The sequence below is a fragment of the Nicotiana tabacum genome, chromosome 22 (genome assembly GCF_000715075.1).
Source record: "Nicotiana tabacum cultivar K326 chromosome 22, ASM71507v2, whole genome shotgun sequence".
Taxonomy (NCBI): Eukaryota; Viridiplantae; Streptophyta; class Magnoliopsida; order Solanales; family Solanaceae; genus Nicotiana; species Nicotiana tabacum.
In genome coordinates, this window is record NC_134101.1 from 160085682 (window position 1) to 160107231 (window position 21550).

Genomic DNA, 21550 nt, shown 5'->3' on the forward strand with positions numbered 1-21550 from the left:
GGTATCCAGATTTTTGGGCAAAGAAATCGGCTGAACAATACCCTGAAGATCAGCCCCTAAACCTTTGCCTGGCACAAACCCGTTCTTCAACATCTCCGAGGCTACCATGACAGTTGCAGCTGCTATTTTGGGAAGTGGGATGCTTTCACCTTCGGGAACTTTGTCCACTAAAACCGCATCGAAAACCTGGTAAACCCACGGTCCCTTATCATCATTAGTCTCTATGAAGGGTATGATGGCATCACTTACGGCGCTTGCATTGTCTTCCCCATGTACTACGATCTCTTGCCTATCCCACTCGAATTTGACCATCTGATGTAATGTAAAAGGCACTACTTTGGCGGCATAGATCCAGGGTCACCCCAACAGAAGATTATATGACACTACCACGTCTAACACTTAAAACTCCATGGTGAACTCGACTAGACCAATTGTTAATTCAAGTATGATGTCACCCACTGTGTCTGTACCACCACCATCAAACCCTCGAACATAGATGTTGTTCTTGTGAATCCTGTCACCATCGACCTTCAGTTTGTTCAATGTGGTCAAAGGACAAATAATGGCACTGGACCCATTATCAATCAGTACTCGAGTGACTACCGAGTCTTTGCACTTCACGGTCAAATAAAGGGCTCTATTATGTTCTGTACCCTGCACGGGCAACTCGTCATCTGAAAAAGTGACCCTGTTGACCTCGAAAATCTTGTTTGCTATTTTCTCCAGATTGTTCATAGACATCTTATCCGGAATATGGGCTTCGTTCAGAATTTTCATCAATACCCGGCGGAGCTCGTCTGAATGGATCAACAACGATAACAATGAGATATGTGCCGGGTTGTTCCTCAACTACTCCACAATGGAGTAATCTTGCGCCTTCATTTTCTTTAAAAATTCTTCCGCCTCTTCCTCGGTAACTGGATTCTTTGTCGCTACTGGATTGGCCCTTCTTAACTTTGCAGGAGCAAAACACCTTCCCGAACGAGTTAACCCTTGTGCCTCACATATTTCCTCCACAACTTCCTTCCCCTTATGCATTACCATTACTTGACTGTAGCTCCTTGGCACAGCTTTCTCGCTGATTATCGGCAACTGCATTACTGGCCTGATAACAACTGGTCCTATGCATGCCCCCTTCACGGCTACTGGCTTGCTTGATATCCCTTGCACCGTTACTTTGACCGGCTCTGGATTCTTGGCAACATCAGACAAACTCTTCCCCATCACTACCACTAGCTTGCCTTCTACCCTTTCCGACTGTACTATCAATTTTCCACTGATCGACTTTTCTTTCGGACTGACACGGATCATCATTACCGTTTGTGAGGGCTTCTTGAGCTTCCCTCCTTCGTGCACTAGTTCGATCATGTGGGCTTCATGGTGTGCCGACAACGGGTTCTGATTGATGTTAGGTGCCTCTGGCTCCTGGATCTCGATCTTATTTGTGTCAATAAGATCTTGTATGGCAGTCTTCAACTTCCAACACTTCTTAGTATCATGCCCGGGAGCCCCCAAACAATATTCACAGCTTACCGAGTGGTCCAGATTTTTGGGAAGGGGATTTGGCAATTTGGGCTCCACAGGACTCAATAGGCCTAACTGCCTTAATTTGTGGTACAGAGTAGTATAGGTTTCTCCCAACGGAGTGAATGTTCGCTGCCTCTGTACCCTTTCATTCCTGAAAGTTTGATTCCCACGAAAACATGATCCCGAAGGATTCCTGTAGGCCCTTGGTGGTGGATATGCGTTTTGTGGAGGTGGATATGTGTTTTGTGGAGGTGGATATGTATTTTATGGAGGTGGATATGTATTCTGGGGAGCCAGCGCATGCCATTGCAGGCGAGCCGGAGGCTGGGTGTAAGTTTGGGCATGATGGATAGAGAAATGTGGCTCTTGTGGTGGGTAGTAGGGCTGTGGAGGGCCGTATGGAATGTGTGGGTAATTTGAGTGATGGGGTCTAGGTTGGTAGTGAGGGGGGACCTCTGGATCTGGACCAAGTACCTGCCTCGACTGTTGCGACATCTTCCTTTTTCTTCTTTCCGAGCGCACCTCCCGTGCCGCTCTAGATGGCCTGAGTGGTTGCTTTAATCGCTGAATAGCTCAGGATTTTGTTGGACTTAAGTCCCTCTTCAATCATACTGCCCATTTTTACTACTTCGTTGAAAGATTTGCCAACTGACGTCACCAGGTGACCGAAGTAAGTTGGCTCCAGAGTCTGCAGAAAGTAGTCCACCATTTCCCCCTCTCTCATCGGAGGATCAACTCTTGCCGCCTGCTCTCTCCAGTGGAACCCAAATTCTCGGAAGCTTTCCCCGGGCTTCTTCTCAAGTTTTAGCAATGTGAGACGGTCAGGGACGATCTCAAGGTTATACTGGAAGTGGCCTGCAAAGGCTTGTGAAAAATCGTCCCAGGTGTACCACCTGCTAGAATCATGTCTTGTGTACCATTCCAGTGCAGACCCGCTTAGACTTTGACCAAAATGAGCTATCAACAGCTCGTCTTTTCCCCTGGCCCCTCTCATCTTACTGCAAAAACCTCGCAGATGTGCCATTGGATCACCGTGCCCCTCGTATAGATCAACCTTTGGCATCTTGAACCCTGCTGGCAATTGAATGTCGGGGAATGGGCACAGATCTTTGTAGGCCACACTGACTTGGTTGCCTAACCCATGGCTATTCCTGAAGGACTGCTCCAGGCTTTTAAACTTTCGAAGCACTTCGTCTTGCTCTGGGCTCTTAGCCGGCTTTTCAGTCTCTACCGGAATCTCGAAGTGAGTATGAGGCCCGGGTGCTTTGAAGGTTGGTTCAGGGGGGTAATATTGGTTATCGTGAGCCTGAAACAACGGCTCGTTGGATGATCTTTGCAGTGTGGCTGGTGGGGATGCCACGAAAACAGGAACATTTGGTGGATGAGGGTTCTGATTGGGTTGTGAAGCTTGGGGATCATAGGCATTTCTTCCCTGATAGTATTGGTGACTGGGGAAGCTTGTCGAAGGGCCGGGGGAAGGGTATTCCGGCGTGTGTCCTGGTGGGAGAGTGGGAGTAACGGGAGGGTCAGGCACTTTTTGTACCCTAGCTAAGGCCAGCTACATTCCTTTCATCTCCTGTCTCAGCTTATCCATTTCCTCATTCAGCATTCGATTCTCCGTCCTTTCATCCTCGACACTTTGGTCTGAACTAGTCATGCTTTTTAGTATGGGCCCTTTGGATCTTGTTTGGTAATGGTAATCTGCCAGAACGTTCTAATAAGTTAACTGGTTCGAAATCTCTGGAGAAACAACAAACTTGTTAGCGTTAGAGTTTAACATATATTGCAATTTCACGTTGGGGGATGCAATGTTCTTAGGCAGTTTAACCATTTCTAACATGTCTTTGCTTCGACCGCATGCGTCATTCCAGCTTACTTTGTTTGTGCCTCGTTTAAGTGTTTCTGAAACTTTGTTTATCTCTATTTTTATTTCTTTAGTTTCCTTTCTTTTATTCACTTTGCCTTTTCTCTTTTTCTTTTTAGTGGTGGTCGAATCTTATGTGGATTGCCTACGTATCATGTCGCCGCATGAATCAGACCGCCCATAGTCCTGCCACAAGTGCGGAAAATAAAGACACCATTTTTGAATTTTTCAACCTTTACTAGCAAAACGTTTTATTACAAGGCAAAACATTTTTGAAAGGAAATTGACAGACTTGATACAGACTAAACTTTATGCCAAAAAGGGAAATACAAACTCCGACGGACAACAGACTCTGAAGACAAGGAAAATACAGACTCAAACTATAAATGTTTCAGAGTTTTGAATTTTGGCGCCCGCGGGGCGTCGTTCGGCCTCGCTGCGGGCTTTGGTGCAAGGCCCCTTTGTAGATCTTTCAAATCTTCCATGATCTGGTGGACATAAATCATTATTGAAGCAAAGAAGGTGGTACGGGACATATCCTCACAAGCTAGGCACTTTATGGTGATGTAGTGCCCGATATCGTCGATTCTTCCCTTGATTCTATCCCTTTCCATAAGCAATCACTCTATTTGTTGATTCCGCGTCCCCAGCATTTGAGCGTTGTAAAGGAGTTCATCTTGAAACTCATTCATCTGTTTCTCCATTCGGGCCATTAGATCATAGCAGCGCTTCCTATCTGCTCTGGCATCTCGGGCTTGTCTGAAGATCCGCTCTTTGAGAGTGGATATTGTTTCTCTCAATATAGCGATGTTCCTTTCGTAGTCCCTCTTCATTTGTTGCATAGACCGTGCTCGCTCTTCTGCCTTCTTTATCCATTTCACCTGGATTCTCGCTAGACCAGCTTTAGATTTTTCCAGGTCTTCTTGATACTCGAGGACTTTCTTCTTTAGACCGTTTATGAGCCTTTCATCAGCCCCGCTTCTCTTCGGGTTTCTGGTAGCTATTTTCATTTCCTGGATTTGAGCTTTGAGGACCTCGTTTTCCTGAGCTAGTTTTCTCTTTTCTCCCTCATCTGCAGCGATATGCAAATCTTTCTCAAATTTCAAATCTATAACTTGCTTCTCCAACTTGCCTATTGTAACCCTGTACTCGTGCTCTTTCGCCAACCAATCCCATTGTTCTTGCGATGCCTTGACGAATTCCTGAAGATGGGGTCTTTTAGCCGGCCTTTCGTGCTCAAGTTCTCTCATGTACCAAGCAAGGTATCCTGGCGCCACTTTGCCTTTGGCCTGATCCTGCACGCAAGTATCTGCTTTTAAATACTGGCATTCACACCAGATCTGACGGACTCTTGCTTTAGGGAACTGTCCGTCAGGGCTAATCTCAATTACTTGAGCACTAAGATCTTCCTCATGTGGCACTATTTGGCATCTCCCGAGTTGTCTCAAAACCCGATATGGCGCGTAAGGCTGAATGCTCTTGAGCCCCATCAATAGAAAGTGGGTCCTAGCTGCCGGCATATGGATGACCTCGTCAACGGGCAACCATCCTAGTGTCCACTGTATTTGGCTGGCAGTGAGGGTCCGAAAGAATGATGTCCACGCCGTAACTCCCTCGGGTAGACTGACCCCCTTGATTCTTGTGTAGAACTCTTCTATGCAAGTTTTCTTCGAGGAACCATAACTCAAGAGCTGGGAACGGCGGCAGAGATGCTCAGTCATCCATATTTGTAGCAACAAGTTACACCCCTCGAAAAAGTTCCCTCTGGCTTTGTAGGCTGTGAGAGCTCGGAAGATATCAGATACTATCATAGGCGCAAGAGTGCTTTCATCTTGAGTGAGCAAGGTACTGACGACCCCGACTATTTTCAGATCAATGTTTCCGTCTTTCCTTGGAAATACCAAAAGGCCCAAAAAGGTTATCATAAAAGCCACTCGTCTATGCTCGTCCCATTTCTGACGGTTACTTTTGCTGCATAACTTGTTACCCGGGTTGTTGAATCCTCCGACATGACCGTATTTGTCGTATATGAAGTGCGGATTACAAAAACCTGCGGCCAAATCTGGGTTATGGACCGTCCTGGGTATCTTTAACGAATCTAAAAACCGATGCACAGTGACAGCTCTTGGAGCAACCAGGTATTTTTGCCTCAACGGAACTTCAGCATTTCTGATGTACCCAGCTATTTCCTCCAAAGTCGGGGTGAGTTCAAAATCAGAGAAGTAGAAGACATTGTGTGCCGGGTCCCAGCAGGTGACCAAAGCTCTTATGATATCCCCCTGAGGCTGGATTTCCAATAAACCCGTAAGACCTTTTAGATATTTCTTGACCTCATCTTGCCCTTCACCACCTAAATCATCCCACCACAGCCGCAACTTGAAAGAGATTTTAGTCATTATTGAAAAAGGTTCATTTTGCATCGTGCTCATCCTGCACATTTATTAAGGTTATTAAGCAAAAAATAAAATTTATTTGACTCAACCAATTGGCTATTTTTAATTTTTCACAGATTAAAAGAAAGATCCAGTTCCGAACACAGCCTTTCAGCACTTCGGGAACGAAGATTTTGAGGCTGGGTGAGTCAACCGGTCAAAAATCCAAAAAATGACTACAAGTGGCCGTTTATGCAAAGTCAGCCTTCCGGCGTCCCTTTTGGGAACATTCGGCTATTTTGACAAAAACGGCGTCACCCGACTTATTTATGACGAAAATTAAAATTTTGACATTTTTGTAAAGGGGAGGTTGGACCCGATGAGGGTTGCCTACGTATCCCGCACCCTGTGAGAATCAACCGGCGTAGTTCGGGTAGATAAAACAAACTTCTTTTGAAAACAAGACTCTTTTCAATGTCAAATAAAACCATTTTTCATAAACAAAATCCTTTTTTTTTCATTTTCTCAAAAATTCGACAGAGTTTCGACGCTATTTGGACATTGATTTTTTTTCAAAACAGGCGATTAACTACCTCTATCTCTCTTTCCTCAAAGTATTCAAAAACCGGTCAGCATGCAAGTCCGAAGCAAACAAATGCACAGGTAGCAAGTTGGATGCATCAGGATGGTCTTTTGTTGTTTTGGTACACCTGTCCTAGACAGACCCAACCCCTGTGTTGAGCCTCCAAAGTCAAATGCACATGATGCATACAAACGTTCCTACTAGGGATCCGGTATGAAGCTGAGTTATTCTAGGTTCGTAACCTGGGTATTTGTTCTAGACTGTGTACCCGAGCGGACAACTCGAGTCGAGGAGGGGGCTACATACCGGGGACCCGCGAGATCGTCTGGCTTTGTAACTTGTCCGGCCTCTTTCTTATTTCAGGGTATGACACTAACAGAATAGGGAGTCTCAACCAGTAAGCACATCCCCGGAGGTGAGAAGAGAAGGGTTTCGTAGCAGTTTATATACAGTTCAGATAATATCAAAGCGATAAAAGCAACATTTTGCACATTTAGGCCAAAACATGTAATAAGATCAAATAATAAATGAAGCCAAATAATAACAATTATTCCAGGCTCGAATTCTTGAACCCTGAACCAGAGATTCTGGGTTCCATCCCCAGCAGAGTCGCCAGAGCTGTCACACCTCCTTTTTACCTACACCCCGCAAAGGGGTGTAAAGGAAGTTTTTCCAATTAAAGGACAATCGAAACGGGATTTATTATTTAATTCAGAGTCGCCACTTGGGAGATTTATGGTGTCCCAAGTCACCGGTTGAATCCCGAATTGAGGAAAAGATTAACTCTGTATTATAGTCCGCAAACTAGAAATCCGGACAAGGAATTCTGTTAACCCGGGAGAAGGTGTTAGGCATTTTCGAGTTCCGTGGTTCTAGCACGGCCACTCAACTGTCACATTCGGACTATTTATCTGACTTTAACAATTATGAGCTTATATGCAAGTTTTAAGTCTTTACCGCTTTTATTATTATCATTATTATTTTAACAGAGAATTGCAACGTTATGAAGACGTATCTCGAACCACGTCACATCAATGTACCCGTGGTTGTCGACACATTTCGACTCCGTTGGGATTTGGATTTGGGTCACATAAATGTGCACCCGAATTTGAGAAGGTAATGTTATTTAAAGTACGCGCCTAAAGAGATTAACGCGTGGTTATTTTGGGAAAAAGGCCGTGAAGTTCGCTAAGCGGCCGATCCCGAGTTCTAAGTAATTAATACATACATTTGTGAGGGCCCCACAATCTATGCATTTTACTAGGAGAGGCTCATCTCGTTTATTTTAAAAGGACAATCCTAAAGTAACTACATTTTTCTATTAAGTTCGTCTCTAAAATAAAAGAGAAGAAGTCCTAATTAGTTACATGTTTATAAGCTCGTGCTTCTTATTAGTTATTCGATTAAGACAAATGCAAATGGAAAATTGCAACCGAGCTTGCTCAAAGGAAGATTGTATCGTTCCTTGTTCAATTAGTTAATAATACTAAAGTTGAGATTATAAATTGAACACGAGATTGACACACAGTAATATCAAAACAAACTAACTATTCTTTGATTAATTTAAACTAACATTATTAGATGAATGGGTTATTAGAAGAACCAAATGTAATACCAAGCCATTTTTGAACTCTTTTTACAACTGTCGAAAATACCTCAGTATTTGAAAATTGACGCTAGGCTAACATTATTCAAGTAACCATTTCGTTAGCTTTGAACCTATATGATGATACCTTCAATTCATTTGAATCCAAAAAAAACTTGGAAAAATGGTAGCTCACATGGTCTAGATACAGTCCAGTTAGGTACATTTACACGAACCAGTCTTATTACAGAAAACTATACATTATACATATGCAACCCTATGACTCATTAATCAGTCAACTACATATTTAGACAAAGAAAGGAAAACTCTATTCAAGCACAAATCTAAACAGGAGGAATTCAACATGAACAAAGCCTGGTCAACACTTCATTTCGCTTCAAGCCAAGAGTGTACAATGTGTACCTAGAAGGAATACAATGGGGAAGAAGAAGAGAGGAAGGTCAGCAGCAGCAGTAGCAAACATTAGTTGCAACAGCAATGCAACAAAAGATAACCAGCAGCGACTCAGGAAACCAGTTAAAATTCCCAGCAATACCAACAGCAACACAAACACCCAGTAACTGACCCCAAAACAGCTTGATAGAAACAAAATATCAATCAAAACACAAGCAGAAAGACCCTTAGAATTCCGTAATCAAGAAAAACTCAAAAATACAACTCCACAGTTAAAGCTGAAGCTCTTTTCAGTTTCAATGGGATAGCACTAGTTGAACTAGACTAACTCTTAAAACTCTCTTCCAGTTTTTCAGAATGTTCAACACCCTTAAGATTTCCAGAATGTTTTTTTTTAACTGTGTCCAGCTCCTCTCCTTTATAGCCAAACTTTTTTAACCCTTTAGCTCTTAGGAGCATTCAGCTAATTAAGAGAGTGTTTCTGCCCATGATATTCCCTGACAGCCACTACTACATGTTTTTCTCTTTTTTTTAATCCAAGGTTATGGGTGACATAACTTATTTAATCAACTTCCCATGCCATTAAGTCTTGTTCCTCACTATTACTAAACAGTTCATTAGTTTATTGGTACTTTAGTACCCTACTGTCATACCACTAAATTTAGCCCATTCTCAAACATTTTAAATCCCAAAATACCCTCCTAGAGTCCCTGAAATTGCAGCTATAACCAATTCTCCTAAGTTCTGAATGCAACCTTATGACTCACTACTATCTAGTTGACATTATCATACCAACACTGAATTCAAACCAATGTCAGATTCATTTTAGACCCTAAACAGTAGGATTCGATTCATCAATTGCTTAGGCTTGAATCAAATAGCAACAAAATAAAGGCCAAGGCTTTTAATGACTCAGAACACCCTTACAGGGCATGACACAGTAGGTTCAGGTGACAACCAAAACAACAGTTGTGACGAAGCAGTTCAACTGACCAAGCAATTCAAAACATTTCAAATGACCAAGCAATTCAAAACAATGTGACGAACGACTAAGCGATTCAAACATTGTGATGAACTAATCCTTAATTTTAGCGACCAGACAAACTTAATTTTAACGATTGCGCAAATCAGAAATGTTTAAAAACAAATCGATAAACTGACTAACTTCAACAAGTGACTGAAATTAACGAGTCAGCACCAATTACCAAACCAAAATAAATTGACGAGAACTACTAAACTACAAACATGAACGGATTAATCGATGAAACTATTTATAACGTATGTTAATCAATCAGAAGAAAACTGGACCGAAAAAAAAAAGTTCCTAAAGAGGAGAGAAATAAATTAAAAGGATGATGAAATACAACGAGGCTCAAACAGATAAACAACAAAAATGGAAAAGAAAAAGAAGACAAATACCTCAAAATTACAGGCTGAAACTCCAAACAGTTCCCCTTTCACTTCGACTCGAATTTTTGAGGTCCAAACGGACCTCAATCGAGTGTTCTCGACTGAAAACACTCGACTGAAGTCGATTAGGAATCTCAAATTTCCCCTTCACTCGGACCGGCTCCAGGTTTGATCCTCCTAGGGGTCTTCAATCAATTTAAAATCCGACAAGTTCTAGTAAGATTCGAGCCACGGTAGGGGTTGTTTGGGAATGAAAGAGGTCAGGTAAAGTTGGGGTGTGAACTTGGGGCTGGTTGGGTAGTTTTAGGGTTTTGCTCGAATCTTCGACTGAAGATTCAAAATGAACCGGGATGATTCGAGGTTAAAGGGGTAGGGATTTGTGTTGAGGGTGGTTAGAAGGTTCAGGGGTGTGAATTTGGTAGTCATCGGAGGAGGTAGGGTTTTAGGCTGATTCTTCAATTGAAGATTCGAGAAGCTCGGGGATGATTCGAAGCAAGCCGAGTGTGGATTTGTGGACGGGAGGGTCAGGTGGTCAAAGGGTGTTATTTTCATGGCCATCGGAGCCGGCGCCGCCGGGTTTACGGCGAAGGGGCGGGGTAGCGGCTCTAGGGTTTCGAGGGGTCGTCTCTCAGAGGCCTGAGAGAGATGATGGGGCAAGGGGGGGTTTGGTTTAGGGGGCGGGGTAGGATTTAGGAATATATACCATGTGGGGAATTTAATCCCGGCCGTTAGATCAATTAAGATCAACGGCTAGGATCAAGGAGATTAACCAATACGGCATCGTTTGGTTTAAGTAAGGGGTCGGTTTGAACCAGGTAATGGGTCGGGCCAGGGAATGGGTAAGGGAGACGGCTTTTGAGCCGTTGGATCATGCAGGATCAAAGGTTGTGATTGATTGCCGTTGAAACGACGTCGTTCGAACGTCTGTAAGATTTGGATCGGTCTGGGCATCTGTTTGGACCTAATTTTGATTTTAAAAAGTCGGCCCAGTTCCGAATTTATTCTTTATTCTTCATTTCTTCCTTTTCTTTTATTTTCCTTTTTAATTCCTATTTTACAAACAAAATCCTAGATTAAATCAAAAACCAAAATTAGCTAACAAAAATACTAATTGGCTCTTAATAATAAGTAAAATTTAAAATCAAACACTAATTAAAACACAATCACATAATCGGACATTAAATGCTAAAAATGCAAAAAATACACATTTTTGTGATTTTCATTAATTCCTGATTGTAAAATTAAATCCTAAATGCACATGCAACACCTATTTTTTTATCTTTCTTAATTAAAGTAGAAATAAACATGCACGGACAAAAATACAAATAAATCACAAACAACACAAAACTATTTTATTTTGAATTTTTGAGAGTAGTTCTCGTAGGGCAAAAATCACGTGCTCACAGGTACGAGGGCTGGCGTGAAGTCGGCTATGAAGTCTACCAAGATTTGAGACTTGATGGCTGTTCGGGGTTGATACTCGATATTGTACCCACTGATCTCAATGGCCCATTTGGCCCATCGACTCGAGAGTTCGGGCTTGTGCAAAATGTTGCGAAGGGGGTAGGTGGTTGCAACACAAATTGGGTGACATTGAAATTATGGTTTTAATTTCCTAGAGGCACTTATTAAAGCAATCGCTAATTTTTCTAAGTGTTGGTATTGGTTCTCGGCTTCACCTAGAGTCCGACTAACATAATAAACAGGAAATTGTGTACCTTACTCTGCTCGAACTAAGATCCCACCTACCGCTATCTCCGAGACTACTAAGTATAAGTAAAGTTACTCATCCACCTTTGGGGTGTGAAGCAATGGCAGGCTCGATAGGTAGCATTTGAGTTCCTCCAAAGCCTGTTGACATTCCGGGGTCCATGTGAAATTGCTCTTTTTCTTAAGCAGTGAGAAGAACCGGTGACTCCTATTTGAGGACCTCGAAATAAATCGACCCAGGGCGGCTATGCATCCTGTTAACCTTTGTACAGCCTTGACATTATCAACAACTATGATGTCTTCAATTGCCTTGATTTTATCGGGGTTGATTTTGATTCCCCGATTCGATACCATAAACACGAGGAACTTGCCCGAGCCGACCCCGAATGCACATTTCTCCGGGTTAAGCTTCATATTGTACTTTCTCAGTATGTCAAAGGTCTCATGCAAATGTTTCAAATGGTCCTCTACTCGCAGAGACTTAAGTAGCATATCATCAATATAAACCTCCATTGATTACCTATTTATTCTTCGAACATTCGATTTACTAGGCATTGGTAAGTAACACCATCAATTTTTAGTCCGAATGGCATTACATTATAGCAATAGGTATCGTATTTAGTGATAAACAAAGTCTTTTCCTAATCATCTGGGCTCATTTGTATTTGATTGTACCCGGAGGAGGCATCGAGAAAACTAAGGATCTCGTGGTCGGCCGTAGCATCGATCATGCGATCGATATTCGGCAAAGGAAAAGAATCTTTAGGGCATGCCTTGTTTAAATCCTTATAGTCTACACACATTCTAAGTTTGTTTCCCTTTTTAGGGAATACAATTACGTTTGCTAATCATTCGGGATATTTTACCTCCCGAATGGATCCTATATTGAGAAGTTTTGTTACCTCATCTTTGATGAATGCATGTTTTACCTCGGACTGAGGTCTTCTCTTTTGTTTTATCGGGCGAAACTTCGGGTCGATGCGTAGTGATTTCCGGTGGGATGCCTATCATATCTAAGTGGGACCAAGAAAAACAATCCATGTTATTTAAAAGAAATTGAACGAATTTTTTCCTGAGCTCGGGAGTTAACCCCGTGCCCAAGTATACCTTTTGATTGGGTAGATGCTCGATCAACACAATTTGTTCCAGCACTTCAACTATTGAATTCACTACATCAGAATTATCGCAGATTATGAAGGTTCGAGGTATCATATAATCATCATCCTTGAAAGTCTCATGCTCCTCCGATCGGGCCGAGGCCGGTGATTGTGGTTGCTATTGGACTTCTCGTTTTCCCTTCGACTATAATTCCTTTGTTGATGAAAGCACCAATACTAGTACTACCTCAACGATTTCAAACATTTCTTTGGAGGCGAGTTGTTCACCGTGCATCGTTTTGATTCCTTCTGATGTTGGGAATTTCAAGACTTGGTGAAGCGTCAAGGGCACTGCTCTCATGTTATGAATCCAAGGCCTTCCGAGCAGTGCGTTGTACCTCATATCACCTTCGATCATGTGAAACTTTGTTTCCTAGATAGTCTCGGCCACATTCACTAGCAAAATGATTTCCCCTTTGGTGGTTTAACTTGCCATGTTTAAGCCGTTAAGTACTCGAGCTGCATGCACGACTTGATCTTGGAGACCGAGTTGTTCTACAACTCTCGATCGAATAATATTTGCCAAGTTACCTGGATCAATCAACACACGTTTAACTTGAATTTTATTCATAAGGATAGATATTACCAGTGCATCGTTGTAAGGTTGTTCGATCCCTTTTGCATTCTCATTGTTGAAAGACAAGGTTTCTTCCGGTAAGTAGTCTTAGGTTCGTTTTTCCCTTGTGAACATCACTTTGGTGCTTTTGAATACCGGTCCTTGAGGAATATCAACCCTTCCAATGATCATATGAATCATATATTTTAGCTCTTCCTGCTCGTTTTGCCTGTTCGAATCCCTGTTTTTGAAGTGGTTCTTGAACCGGTCACTTAAGAATTCTCGAAGGTGATCCTCGTTGAATAAATGAGCTACCGCGTCCCTCAGCTATCTGCAGTCTTCAATATTATGTACATGGGTACCATGGTACTTGCATATTTGATTAGGAACCCTTTGAGCTGGATCAGTCTGTAGGGATCTAGGCCATCTAGTATCCTTGATCCATCCAATGCCGACACAATACCTGATGCATCGATGCTGAAGTTGTATTCTAACAGTCGTGGCACTTCTGTAGGCTCGACATGTTTATCGAAGACACTCTTACTCATGAGCCCTCGGGAGCTCTGTCCTCGATCATTCCTTCATTAATTTCGAACGAGATTACATCCTGAGCTGTTGTTTTTACGATCTGTATTGTATGGTTCGTAACAATCTCTATTCGAACAGAACGATGTCCTTTTGAATTCTGTAGACGGGCCTATTTGAGTAAACGGGATCATAAGGGGTTCCCAATTAATCATCTTTGACCCTAATCTTCGACTGATATCGATTATGTACATCGGCCCAGGTTACAGCTGGATATTCAATTAAATTCTGCTTTAGTTGTCGTGATGCTATCGAACTTCACTTGTTCAAACCTTGAGAGAAGGCTTGAATGGACCAATCATCTGTGATCGGGGATAGGTCCATGCGTTCCATCTGGAACCGAGATACGAATTCCCTTAACATTTCATTATCCTTTTGTCTCATTTTGAAGAGGTCTGACTTCCTAGTCGCAACCTTTATTGCTTCGGCGTGTGCCTTCACGAATGAATCTGCAAGCATAGCGAAGGAATCGATGGAATTGGGTGGCAAATTGTGGTACCATATTATCACCCCTTTCGATAAATTCTCTTCAAACTTTTTCAATAGAACGGATTCGATCTCATCGTCTTCTAAGTCATTCCCCTTTATTGCGCATGTATAAGAAGTAACATGCTCATTAGGGTCGGTGGTCCCATTGTATTTGGGAATTTCTGGCATACAAAATTTCTTCGGGATGAGCTTCGGAGCTGCACTTGGAGGGAAAGGTTTCTACACAAACTTCTTCCAATCCAAACCCTTTAGAATCAGGGGTGCCTCGGTATTTGGTCAACCCGTGAGTTGTATGTTTCTACCTTTTTGTCATTAGCCTTGATTTTCTTTTCACCTAATTCGATCCGTTTAGTGAGCTCCTCGAGCATCTTCACAATGGCGGGGTCAGTCCCCGATTCATTGGCGTTCGATTTCTCTGGTGCAAGTTCGACTCTACGAAGGACCTCTTGCGATGTTTCGAGCTCAATTCTGCTTGGTGCTCGATTCTGATTTTGGAGTTGCGCTATCGCAGCTTGTTGAGTTTGCAACATTTTGAATATCATTCGAAGGCTAATTCTGCCTTCTTCATCGCTCTGTGTTCTGATCGACTGCTAAGGCATCTCTATGGATGCTATTTTCAAGGTCGACGCCCAAATTCCCATTAATGGCAATATTATAGCTGGCATCGACTGGGTCTACGGTCGGTGGTCCATCGGGGTTGACTAAAGGTACTCCGTTTCTTGGGGCGAATATATTTTCATTCTCGCCATGAAGACCGAGGCCGTTATTTGTGTGAGTGGGTGTTATTTGAGAGTTTGACATATTGATTCCTGAAATTAAAGATAGTTACGAGAACAAGCGTAAAGCAGTGTGTGTTATGGGAATTAATACCAGCCAATCACTATTATCCTTAGCCCACGGTGGGTGCCAAACTGTTTACCCTTAAAATTGGATAACAATTAAACTTATAATATGGTTATAAGGACACGTGATTTTACGTAATACCAATTGATAAATGTAAAGATTAATAAGAGAAATCAACAATAGGATAAAGCAAATCAGTATTTGAACGAAATTCAGCCTCGAGCTTGAATACCCTCGAACTGATTTGTGCAAGAACAGTTAAAATATAACAAGCTGATGAACAAGTATACGAACTAAAGAAAAGGCGTTATATTGCTTTGATATCTCATAGTGTAATATGTTTATAAAATGATTAGAACCCTCTTTATATAGTATATGAATCCTATCTATGGTACAATTCTAATTACGGAAGTAAATCTCATATTAGCCTAAACAATCGCCCTTGATTTGATCTGTTTCGGAATTTCTGCCATGATCTTCGACCGGTCACGGATATCTCCCTTTTCCGTTATTACGCTTTGCTCGAAGTCTGCCATATTTGGTCTCGACTGTTGCTGACCTCGATCTCGACATGCACCTCGATTCTCGAACTCGATACCTTGTCTTCGTGCTCTAGTCTGATCCACTACGAGGCTGACCTTCGATGCAATTCCCTCGTCTCTATCAAATAGTAAAATCGGGGCATACAAAATTCTACGGTAATTTTGCGCATTAATCATTTTCAAGGATTATATTTAGTAACTTAACGAGCTCTCAAGGATCAACTCATATATAGTTGTAGGAGTCACGAGGAACCATATTGATTACAATTATACCAATACTATAAAAGTTCGTTATATATTTAATGCAATTTAGTTGGATAAAATTGATTGCCATTATATATTTCAGCTTATCATATCATCAGTCGTGTTAGCTATTGTCACAGGTTAATTTAATTAACTTGATGATGTACAAAGTTAATGCATATGATTTAAAGTCAAAATTTGTTATTATAAAAAAAGAGTTCAAATTTAGTGGGTCAACTACCTTGAAATGAAAGAACAGCAAATTAAATGTTTAAAAACTAAATATTCAAGCTAATCAAATTCAAATGGAGGAGAACTCAATTTTTGAAGTTGTTAATCCATATAGAAACTTCCAACAAAGCATGAGAATCATGTGAATGCGGCTGCTCAAATATTTCGTCATTCTTCCTAAATATTAAAGCAATGATTCTACCATGCAGTTCTTAAAAATAATTAATTCTATTTTCCGTTTCCTATCCTTATTTTGAAGCTTCTCTTTTTATATTTTATTTCCTTATTTTGAGGTTTCTAGGTTGGTGAGGTGTGGGGTAAGTTAGGCAGCTTGTATGTGAAGAAAATAGAGCAACATCTGCCTATTGCGTGTTTCAAAAGAGTAATAATAATAAAAAGTACTCATTCAGGGATAACAACAAAAAGAGATCATAAAGAAGCCATAAAATTGAAATTAGGACGCCAAACTTGAATTCTCCTTTATTTCAAAAAAACCCCTGCTAATAAAAAGAAGAAAAAAACGAATTCTTTATTTCCTACATATTCCTTGTGTCTTGTGATGATCCTAAAACCCAGAAATATTTAGCTACAATCTCCGTATTATCTCTTCCACCGTTAACTTTCTGTACTTCTGGAGCTTTGTGCTTGCTTCTGGAGAATTAACTCTCTGTTCTTCTTTCTGGTATGTCATCATATATATATATATATATGCATGTCAGTCCGGTTTCTGGGTATTTCTAGTTTTTCTGTTTGCAGAAATACTTATATGTGGCTGCTCAGGTTTTTCTTCAATTTTTCATCTTTCTTGATAGTACTTTCTCCCTTCCATTTTAGTATATTTTTCGTTTTGTATGTTTCAATAAGAATGAGTGTTTTAACTTTCTATTTTGTTCCTAATGACATGTCGTCGTAGCCATTAATGAACATGTTTAAGACCACTGAGTTCTAAAGATATTTTTGGTATGTATGAGAAGTCTTTCTTTCTTTTGCAAATTCTGTACTCTGTCAATCACCGCTATATAAAATGAATGAAAAGGAAAGAATAATAGTTTCTGGGAGATGCTCTGTTTTACCTGTTGATTTCCACTTCCTTGTTCCGGCCATTTTCAGCATTTCTGTTTTTTACCTCAGATATTTTGGCCCTTTCCTGTTCTAAAGTTTGAACCTTTTTATTTTTATTGTCATATGTCTTAGTTTCTTTGCCAATTATAGTGATTAGTCGTTTTAAAAGCTGTCTTTTGTTCTTGATTTGGCTCTGCCTTTCTACTTTAAACAACTCTTGTAACTATGCCTGATTTGAACAGTCATTATATTGTGTGTTTTAGCCCATTAATCTAACAAGTGTTTGCAACTACTTTATAGTAGACGACGTTGGAGCTCTAGAAATGGAGAAAGGAAAGGTGAATACATATTCTCCTGATACAGTACTTGAGGACTTTTTGAGAACTGCAGAATCTGGATCAGACTCTTCAAAAGCCAGCACTTCAGAATTTGATGGCCCGAAAATTCAAACATCTGCTTCTCGATGGACCGGTTTTCTCGAGCTATTCAGAAGTAAATCAAAAGGACACTTCGCCAAAGATCCTCTAATTAGTTCTCTCAAACTGTCCAAAAGATTCAGCAGAAGCATGAGAGAGACAAGTAGCAGCAGTGTCATGCCAAATCCCATTCTTGATAATGGTTTGAGCTATTTCAAACCTCAGTGGAAACTTTTTACCCTCTCTGAGCTCCAAACTGCAACCAACAATTTTCACCAAGGTTGGTCATTTGCTTGAAATAATAATTGTTGAGTTTTAAGCATGTTAGTACGGTTACTTTAGGTCCATGTTCGCTAGGAGCTTTTAGGCTTGTTTGAGATTTATATGCTAGTTTATAATGTAGAGAACTTTTAGTACTAGAGAAAGTAATTGTTGTAATATCGGATGAGGCAGCCTTGAATCAGCGATACTAGGATTCATATAGTCGATTGCAACTGACGTTAACTATTAGTATTAAGTTTCAGTCGACCATGTTAGTACGGTTGCTTTAGGTCTGATATTTGCTAAGAGTTTTCAGGCTTGCTACAGATATATATGCTAGTAGAAAGTAACTAGTGCTAGAGAAACTAATTTTTAGAATGCTAGACTAAGCCGGCATAATTGGGATGACATGGATAGTGTGGATTGATATAGCCGACTCTAACTTGCATGGGATTGGGGCATATTTTTTGTTGCTTTTGTGTAACTATTGTTAATTGAAAAAATCTTCAACTTTTTAGTTTCTGATGGTTAAAATCTTTGGCAATTTTTTGCTGTAGAAAATTTGATAGGAAAGGGTGGTTATGCTGAAGTTCATAAAGGGCGCTTGAGAAATGGCCAATATATCGCAGTTAAGCGGCTAATGAGGGGACAACAAGATGAGAGAATAGGGGATTTCTTATCTGAGCTTGGGATTATGGCACATATCAACCATCCAAACACTGCTAAATTGATTGGTTATGCTGTTGATGGTGGACTCTTTCTTGTTCTTGAGTTGTCTCCTTATGGAAGCTTGGCCAATATGTTGCATGGTTAGTGTTTAATTTGTCCAACTTCCCCTAACATTTTAACAAATCTCATGTATTGTGTCTAATTCTTTTATTCTTCTGTGTTTCTTTACTCTAATTCTACAATATTTCGCAGCATCAAAGCAGAAACTAGAATGGAAAATCAGGTATAAAGTAGCCATAGGAATAGCTGAAGGGCTACTATATCTTCATGAAGGTGGTCAAAGAAGGATTATCCACAGAGATATTAAAGCAGCAAATATATTGCTCACGAAGGACCTTGAACCTCAGGTATTTTAGACTTATAGAGTATTAATTATTAACATTTTTCTCATAATTGTCAAGTGCTTTACTTAAAGTGTACTCACTGGAAACAGAATCCTATATTTCTTACTTACAACTTTCTTGGTACCAACAAGACTTCTAGTACTTTCTGCTTTATATTCAGATATGTGATTTTGGGCTTGCAAAATGGCTACCAGAGCGATGGACTCACCTCACTATATCAAAATTTGAAGGAACATTTGGGTACGTATGCTTTGGCCTTCCCTTTACCTTCCTACTTGCAATATTAGGCTTCTAATTCTCGTATGAGTTTGTCTTATTATAGTTTTCTGATCAAACCTTGTGGTTGCAGGTATCTTGCTCCGGAGTTCTTGATGCATGGCATAGTAGATGAAAAAACTGATGTTTTTGCTTTCGGAGTGCTATTATTGGAACTTATCACTGGACGTAGAGCCCTTGATTATTCACAACAAAGCCTCGTCATTTGGGTATGCTCCGCCATTACTATTTTTTGCCCCTGCATATCTTATCTACGACTACCATTTGTATGTCAACTATACATGCTGAACACTCCTGTTTGCTTATTCTAGGCTAAACCTTTGCTGAAGAAGAACAGAATTAGAGAGCTCGTCGATCCTTCACTTGCTGATGACTATAACTTACTACAGATTAACCTCATGGTTTTAGCTGCTTCTTTGTGTGTGCAACAGTCTTCAATAAGACGACCTCGAATAAATCAGGCAAGTGCTGAAAGACATTTGATCAATTTCAGTTTTTCAAGTAGACCCTAAGAACATATTACTTTAAATCTTTGTTTTTATACATTTTCTCGCTGCATCACCTATTTCAATTCTGTCACTTGCATTTATCTTATGTAGCGCTTTATGAACTAAAATCTGAACTCTGGATTGATACAGATTTTGCTGCTTCTAAAAGGCAACAGTAAAAGCCTGGATTTAATCAGGAGATGTAGGAAACCTTCCCATTGGAAGAGGTATTATGAAGAACTCTTTAATGCAGAAGAAAGCAAAATGAGTAGAGGCTTAAGTGGTTTGAGTCTGCAGGAACAGATAGCATTGGAATTCTGAGACAGTGAGATGGATTTGGCTTAAGGCTCAATACATTTGTCGAAACAGACAAGATTGGAAATGCGAAGGTGGGATTCAGTTGATTTCTCCCTCGTGATTATTGGTATTACATGAAGTTGCTGACTGCATCAAGGCTTATGTTGGTACCAGAGGCGAATTTAGGGCAAGTTGATTCGAATCGAACTCTCTCTCTATATATATATGGAAAAGTAATTAAAATAGGTGTATACGTATAATAAGATCACACTCATTGTGAACTTATTGACTCTCAATCTTGAATTCGCCTACCTATCTCAACAAATGAAGCTTGATATCTAAGAGGGAAGTCGCTTATAGCAAGAAAGACGTACATGGGGAGAAAATGTCATAGGTATGACTATGCAAGATCTTCAATCCCCCCCCCCCCACAACCCCCCTACAACTCTTAGGCTGTCAAATCTATGATCATTTTAACGGTGGGGGGGATGAAGCAAATGAAAACGATGAGATACTGAAAACTTTTGGCAAGGGCTGATCCTGCAGCGGTACAATAGATATGCTTGTACATCCAAACCTGTAAATACTTACTATAGTCAGAGTATGCATTGAGAATTTGAGATTCTCTTTGCCACATTTTTGGGGCATTTGCATCTACACTCGCTTTTTGGGTCACGTTTTAACTTGTGCCCGCTTTGCAAAAAAAATTGCAAGCGTACCCACTTTTTCGCGTAACTTCAGCATATGGGGCTGAAGTAGCAAAAACAATTACGCAAAATTTCAGCATTCTAGTAGACGGGACCAAGTGTGCTGCAGTTTTTATTTGTAATTGCTGAACTTAAGCATAGTAGCTGAAGTTTTGTTCTCTATTTGCTGAAGTTTTTGTTTGTAATTGCTGAAGTTTTTATTTTTGTAACCGGCGAACTTCAGCTCTAGAGCTGAAGTATTTGTTTCGTAATTGGCGAACTTCAGCTTTAGAGCTGAAGTTTTTATTTTGTAACTGGCGAACTTGAGCTCTAGAGCTGAAGTTTTTGTTTTGTAACTGTCGAACTTCAGCTCTAGAGTTGAAGTTTTTGTTTGTAACTGTCGAACTTCAGCTGAAGTTTTTGTTTGTAACTGGCGAATTTCAGCTCTAGAGCTGAAAATTTAGCCTATTTACACCATGAGTGTAATCCTCCCTTGTTCATAGGTATTTGTTTCTTTCACTTTTTCGCATTCTTGATTTTCTCCTCAAATGATGATATACACAATTTTTGTCTGTAACAGAACCATTATTAAGTTCAAGTTATTGTAAAGTTCTACACCAAACTAATTATATTATGTATTTTCTGGTTGAAGAGATGTTCAAGCTAGCAGTATCCTTCTCGACGATAAATTTGAAGTAAGGCTGGGAAGTTTGAGCCTAATTGGTCAAACATATGGAATGGTGGTAGTATTAGAGAATTAATCATAGTGCCTTTCAGTTGTTAATAGAAGAAGAAAAAAAAAACAAAGGAGGAGGAGAAAGGAGCTAAAGTTGTTTAAAAATTGGGTACAAGTTAAAACTTTAAAAAAAAAATAGGTATA

At 40.5% G+C, this 21550-nt stretch overlaps 1 protein-coding gene across 4 annotated transcripts; it reads left to right on the forward strand.

The window, feature by feature from the left end:
* Positions 1 to 16531: 16531 nt before the first annotated feature.
* On the forward strand, positions 16532 to 21247 carry LOC107802485 (receptor-like cytosolic serine/threonine-protein kinase RBK2). Of its 4 annotated transcripts, none has more exons than XM_016625999.2 (9): positions 16532 to 16793; positions 17474 to 17869; positions 18408 to 18659; positions 18772 to 18926; positions 19084 to 19163; positions 19273 to 19408; positions 19511 to 19660; positions 19838 to 19914; positions 19985 to 20306. In XM_016625999.2, exons 2-9 carry the CDS (start codon positions 17497 to 17499, stop codon positions 19992 to 19994), a joined length of 1233 nt encoding a protein of 410 aa, XP_016481485.1. In that variant the 5' UTR covers positions 16532 to 16793; positions 17474 to 17496; the 3' UTR covers positions 19995 to 20306. The 4 variants fall into 4 exon arrangements, with proteins under 4 accessions (XP_016481485.1, XP_075100383.1, XP_016481483.1 ...); XM_075244282.1 differs by having other exon boundaries at positions 17477 to 17869; XM_016625997.2 differs by having other exon boundaries at positions 19838 to 21247.
* The last annotated feature ends 303 nt before the right edge of the window (positions 21248 to 21550 follow it).